Source organism: Leuresthes tenuis, unplaced genomic scaffold (genome assembly GCF_036924035.1).
Source record: "Leuresthes tenuis unplaced genomic scaffold, fLeuTen1.0.hap1 SCAF_21, whole genome shotgun sequence".
NCBI lineage: Eukaryota > Metazoa > Chordata > Actinopteri > Atheriniformes > Atherinopsidae > Leuresthes > Leuresthes tenuis.
The window spans coordinates 10,893,802-10,899,245 of record NW_027325375.1 but is presented as its reverse complement, the minus strand read 5'-3'; the positions used below and the strand labels follow the sequence as shown (position 1 = coordinate 10,899,245).

Here is a 5,444-nt window from a genome sequence, read left to right as displayed (position 1 = left end):
TCTGAGCTTTTTTTGAAATCCCTCAAAATATTTAATTGCAGTAAAAAAAAAAGTTTATGATTATTCTGTGTCTCTCTCGTCTAATTCGTGGTATTCCAATGTTTTCTCCGAGCTTATTAACTTAGTCAAACTTCTTGAATTAAGCCATCCGGTCGGTATAAGTCACTGCGGCATTGCCGTGAATAGATAACTTGGCGGGATCACGTGAATATGAAACGCCATTCTTTCAATTTCTTTGTTGTTTTTTATTGTTGTTGATTTTTTTGTTGTTTTTGTTTTTTATATTAATCTCTAACAAAGATGATGTGACGCCCCCTGGGCGTCAGTGCGTTTCTGTCTCCCAGAAAATACTTTTGGTGGAAGTAAACGCATCAGTACGTGATAGAGTCGTGTAGTCTTCATACCCGGCAAAGTTGATCAATATTAGTCACTCAAGTATCAAATCCTATTCATCACCGCTGGGAAGCAGCTTTTAGACGGACCTCCTTCACCTCCAGGCTTCTCCTGTTTCAGAGCAGCAGCTGCTCTCCACTGTGCGCAAACACAGACTGTAACCAAGAAACAGAAACACAGACAGGCTGCTACTCGAAGCTTATGTTTCTACGATCCATTAAATCTAACTAAGGGGAAAAAAAAAAGATTAACACCTCTGTCAGCACACACAAGACATATCTGCCTCTGACAGGAGGCGATGAAAAGGTGAGTTTTTCAAGTGAAGTAACGTTAGATTAGATTGAAAATATACATTTTTCCTTCTTAGAAGATGCAAAAAACCCTACTCAGTCTATTGTTGAGGATCAAAGAAAGGCTTTCAGAAGATCAAGTAAAACGTGCACAGTTTATTTCAGCTTCTGTCGCGTACAGACACATTTAAAGCACACTTTCACAAATGAAATATGTCATTTTTCTTCTCCAAAATAAATTAAGTTCAAATAAATAAAGGAACAAATGAAAAATAATGCTAAAATTTTCTCAGAAGTGTTGAAAAATATGTATAAATAAGGCCGACTATCTCCCTTTATCAGAATATCTACAAAGTGCGCTCCACAAAGGTGTCAGTGATCAGTCATCATAACAATACGAGTCAAAATTATTCGATTTCATGAGGACACAAAGAGGGGAGATCAATGACTTATGAATAATAACAATACTACCAATAATTTGATTGTCAAAGCATCATTGCAGTGAATTTGAACATACAACAGGTTTACACATCAGTGAGTCTCCTATAGGCCTAATTCACCATTAACCCAGTGGCAGAGGAACAGAACTAAAGAGCACATTAAAAACAAACCAAAACATTATCCTACTCCTCTTTTTTTAACGAGCGTGAGTTTTATATCACTATGAGCGTGCCAACACTTGCGTAATGAGGTAGACACACAGCTATACCGTGTGAATGTGTATATTCGTGCGTGTTTTGTGTTTGTGTTTATCCTCTTCTTGCAATGCATTCACTTTGAGGGGGTTGTTTTGATATTTTGGAGCCATGAACGCACAGAAAACACCCCCTTTCACATAGGAGTAAACCATGCAATGGATTACAGATATTGTGCCTCATAAATTAGCCACAGAACGAGTTTTTTTCTTTATTTCTTCTTTTTTTCCACTCGCTTAGTCTAATCTGTTTCCCAAAAGTACTGAAGAAACAAAGACCTGGGAGAAGAGACAGCGAAAATTCAATACATGTCAATGAGCGTTTCCACACACGGAGGTGCAATATATTCACAAATATGTACATTGATAGATATAAAAAAAAAAAAGCTTTTACGGGTAGAGAGAATAATAATTATTATTCCTCCGGTCCCATCATAATTATTCTTTTTTTGTACAATAATTGCCATATGAATGAACAGAGCGGAGCATTGATCCTCCTTTCTTCTGCCCCATTGGTCATCACTTTCTCCCTTATTTCAGAGAGCACCTGCCTGTGCTGCGGAAAAGCATACTGATTTGAGAATCTCGAGTTTTCGGACAGGGTTGCAGTCTTTTTTATTCTTCCAGTCCAAGTGCTCCGAGTCCACTGTCAGAATAAAATAAGGTACACCGTTGTATCCGTTTGTGACTGCATTAGTTCATGTTTGAACTAAGCAGAGAAAAGTCACGAGGTGCCTCGAATCCAAACCTATCAGTGTCTCTAAAATACCACAGAAACACCTCAATGAACAACGTTATTTCTTTGCATTTGCTTCAGAAGCAAAGCATTGCTGAATGCTTTTTGTGGAACCGTCTCCACAAATGGAGTTCAGGCACTGATGCAAAAACACTGCTGTGAACGCTGCTCCATCTTTACGAATATCAAATTACATTTATTCCTTTTTTTTTTTACTCAGAACATTTGATTTTTCAAAATGAGTTTCAAAATAGCTTATCTTTCATCAGATGAACAAAACAATTGTACCTTAGTATTAGACTCAATGAGAGAGCTTTAAGACTTTTTAGGTATTTTAAGTGCGCCTACGTGGCCTTGGCTGTGTGTCACACAGGCTCTGTCCCATTCCAAAAGGCACAACGGAGTACCTTGTTTTTCTGACAGTGAGCAGCACCAGCAGCACCAGCTTGTCTCTAATTTGTCTTTTTGTAAACGAGACAGAGAGCCGCAGGTTCGCCAGTCTTAGTGAGTTGCAGAGAACTTCATTCGTTTCTGCTTTTGCCTCTGATTGCAAAACCAAACCCGGACCACGTTCTTTTTCAGGTCAAGTTTCTCAGCAATTGCGGCGATCTTCTCCGACGAGGGCCTCGGCTGGACGGCGAAATAAGCCTCCAGAGACCGTTTCTCTGGGGCGGCGATAGACGTGCGTTTCCTCTTTTTGTCGCCCCCGTTAAAGATCTCCGGTTTGGACATCTTCTCCCTCTGTGCGCGCTCCGCCTCCTCCAGCCAGGCCTCCAAGATCGGCTTCAGTGCCACCATGTTATTGTGCGACAGTGTCAGCGACTCGAACCTGCAGATGGTGCTCTGGCTCAGACAACCGACCCCGGGGATCTTGAGGTTAGCCAGGGCCGCTCCTACATCAGCCTGAGTCACTCCAAGTTTGATCCGTCTTTGTTTGAACCTTTCAGCAAACGACTCCAGCTCGCGAGGATCGGGCTCCGCATCACCGCCGGCGGTCCCAAGGGAACTGTGGGAGCCCAGCCCGTGTGGGTGCATGTTCATGGACTGTGGGTGGTGGTGGTGGTGCTGCATGTGGTTGATGGCAGACATGTGGGCGGCGTGAGCTGTGTGCGAGGCCGTGGAGCAGACATCAGAGCCGGGCATGCCTCCCAGAGAAATGCCCGGTGTGAGGTGATCCAGCAAGTCACCTTCCAAGCCCTGTGCTGGCTGGTGGTGCCCTGGGTGGTGGTGGGAGGTGAGCACCGATGGGTGGTGCAAGTGCGCGGAGGACGAAGTCGGTGTGCAGGTCATACTGGTCATTGTGGTCATGGTGTGGTAGGTCGCGTCTGGCTTGAAAGGGTGGCTCTTCTGGGCCACAATGTCCACAGCAGCCAGGGCCTCAGCTCTCTGCAGCAACGTCTCATCAAAACCGGCGAAGATGTTGCCCTGAAGCTACGAGAGAAGCAGAGACAGGCCAGTGAGAGGTAGAAAACCAACAAAAAAACCTCACTGAATTTAATGAAACCACCACCTCAGCTGATTTAGCTGTTATTTTGATATCTTCCACCCATCAGTTACTTTATTATGTACTATTATGTTGAAATTATTTAATGCTTAAAAGCTTTAGATAAATACATATTTTAAAAAGTATGGTAAAAATGGTTGTAAAATCAAACTTTTTTATATTCTTAAAGACATAATTAAACTTTTTCATTCTCGATTTCGATTTATCATTATCATCATGAACCTTTTTTTTTCGTCAGCGCACAAGGAGTAGGTTGATTTTTTTGTGCGCAAAAGTGAAATGAACTGAATCGGTTTCTCAGCTCTCAAACAATTCAATCTAATCCAGCATGGACATTATTTCTGCCCAACGCCAACAAAGTGCATCGGCGTCGAAGGATTATTCATTCAAAATTAATATTCACCATCTCCTGAATAATTTCTGCGAACAATGAAATGAGACGGATATGAGTTTGAATACGAACGGGACAACATGAGATAACATGCGCTCAGAGAAATACCATCCTGCCACATTTATCCTTTATTTTCCTATACTTTTAGCAGGATCCCATAAACTTGACTGAATGCAGGATTTTGGTGTCAGATACATGTGCCCATGCCCACCACCTTTTTGCAACTGGTAATAAGTTTATTTTATTTTCGCGCAGCCTTCTAAGTGCTCTTTGGTTTGATCTGTCCTGTTTGGTGTTCATTCTATTCATTTTTCACTAGTTTTTATATTCATGTACAGTTCCCATTGTTGCTCAGATTTTCAAGCTTGTATAAGGAGATTTTACTCACAAAATGTGATGCTGTTATTACAAGTAAGGTAGACGTTTATTGTATAAATTAATCTGAAACCTTTAAGTTTGGTAATAAACTGCGGGGCTCCTCTGCGACATTGCGCATTATTTCAAACACCTCATCTCATAATTTAAAGATTACCACTAAAACTTTCATGTTGACCAATCAGATATCTGTTTAGTCAGACGTCTGTAATTTTGTCTTCTAATTCCCATGGATCTGTGTTTTTGTAAGATTTGTGTTAACTGAGAAGAGCTGCAGGAAGTGAGGAGCGAAGTAAATCTTGGACTCACCGACGGCGTGGGTAGGCAGGCTCTGCGGATGGCCTCCGAGCTGGAGTGCAGAGGGGTATATTTGGGTTCGTGGAGGATGGGGTGCATACTGAAAGGCTGCTTGCTGTTCATCGACATCATGATTGCAGAAGTGAGGGAAGGTCGTTGTCCGTCTTCCTCGTTCGGCTCCGTTTTGGTAGTTTTCTAAAAAGAAACGCCTCAGAGAGGAAACGAATCTGCCGCACGCAGATAGCTTGGATGAAACGTCAGTCGTGGTCGCAGATGCAGTGAGGTTTGCTTAAAAATCAGAAAAACGTAAAGAGAAGTTTCCCGGGACTCCTGTGGATCTTCGGTCTCTTTTTCGCCCGTAAATGACTTCTATAATAAAAATGCTGCTTGCCTCCGGCGCCTATATTGGACTGCTGCCTCAAGGACAACTCCTCATTGGACGATCTTCGCTCCCTCCGCTGTATGACTCCACCAATCATGTGGAGTTAAAGGGGCTACAGCCACTCCCCCAAGCGTATGGACGCTGGCTGGCTGTAAAAAAATGCATCGAGAAAAGGATGCTTTGTGGTTGCACTCTTAATGTTTCTTAAAATATTTGAAAATCAATATCTGCTCAAAAAATATGATTTTACTGACGCGAGTTCCAACAAGAGGAGAGAGGCATTGAGAGCAGTTTAAGTTATATAATAGTGCTGTGCAAATTTATTTTTTTCCCTTAACACACATTTCTAAGTAAACAACGAAAAATTAAGCCCTATTCAAAT

General features: G+C 42.0%; 1 protein-coding gene across 1 annotated transcript; it reads right to left on the bottom strand.

Annotated features, from left to right (window-relative positions):
- Positions 1 to 842: 842 nt before the first annotated feature.
- pou4f4 (POU class 4 homeobox 4) lies at positions 843 to 5,031 on the bottom strand. Its single transcript, XM_072374757.1, has 2 exons — positions 4,693 to 5,031; positions 843 to 3,544 (listed from the first exon to the last, which is right to left on the bottom strand). Exons 1-2 carry the CDS (start codon positions 4,810 to 4,812, stop codon positions 2,615 to 2,617), a joined length of 1,050 nt encoding a protein of 349 aa, XP_072230858.1. The 5' UTR covers positions 4,813 to 5,031; the 3' UTR covers positions 843 to 2,614.
- Between the last annotated feature and the right edge of the window lie 413 nt (positions 5,032 to 5,444).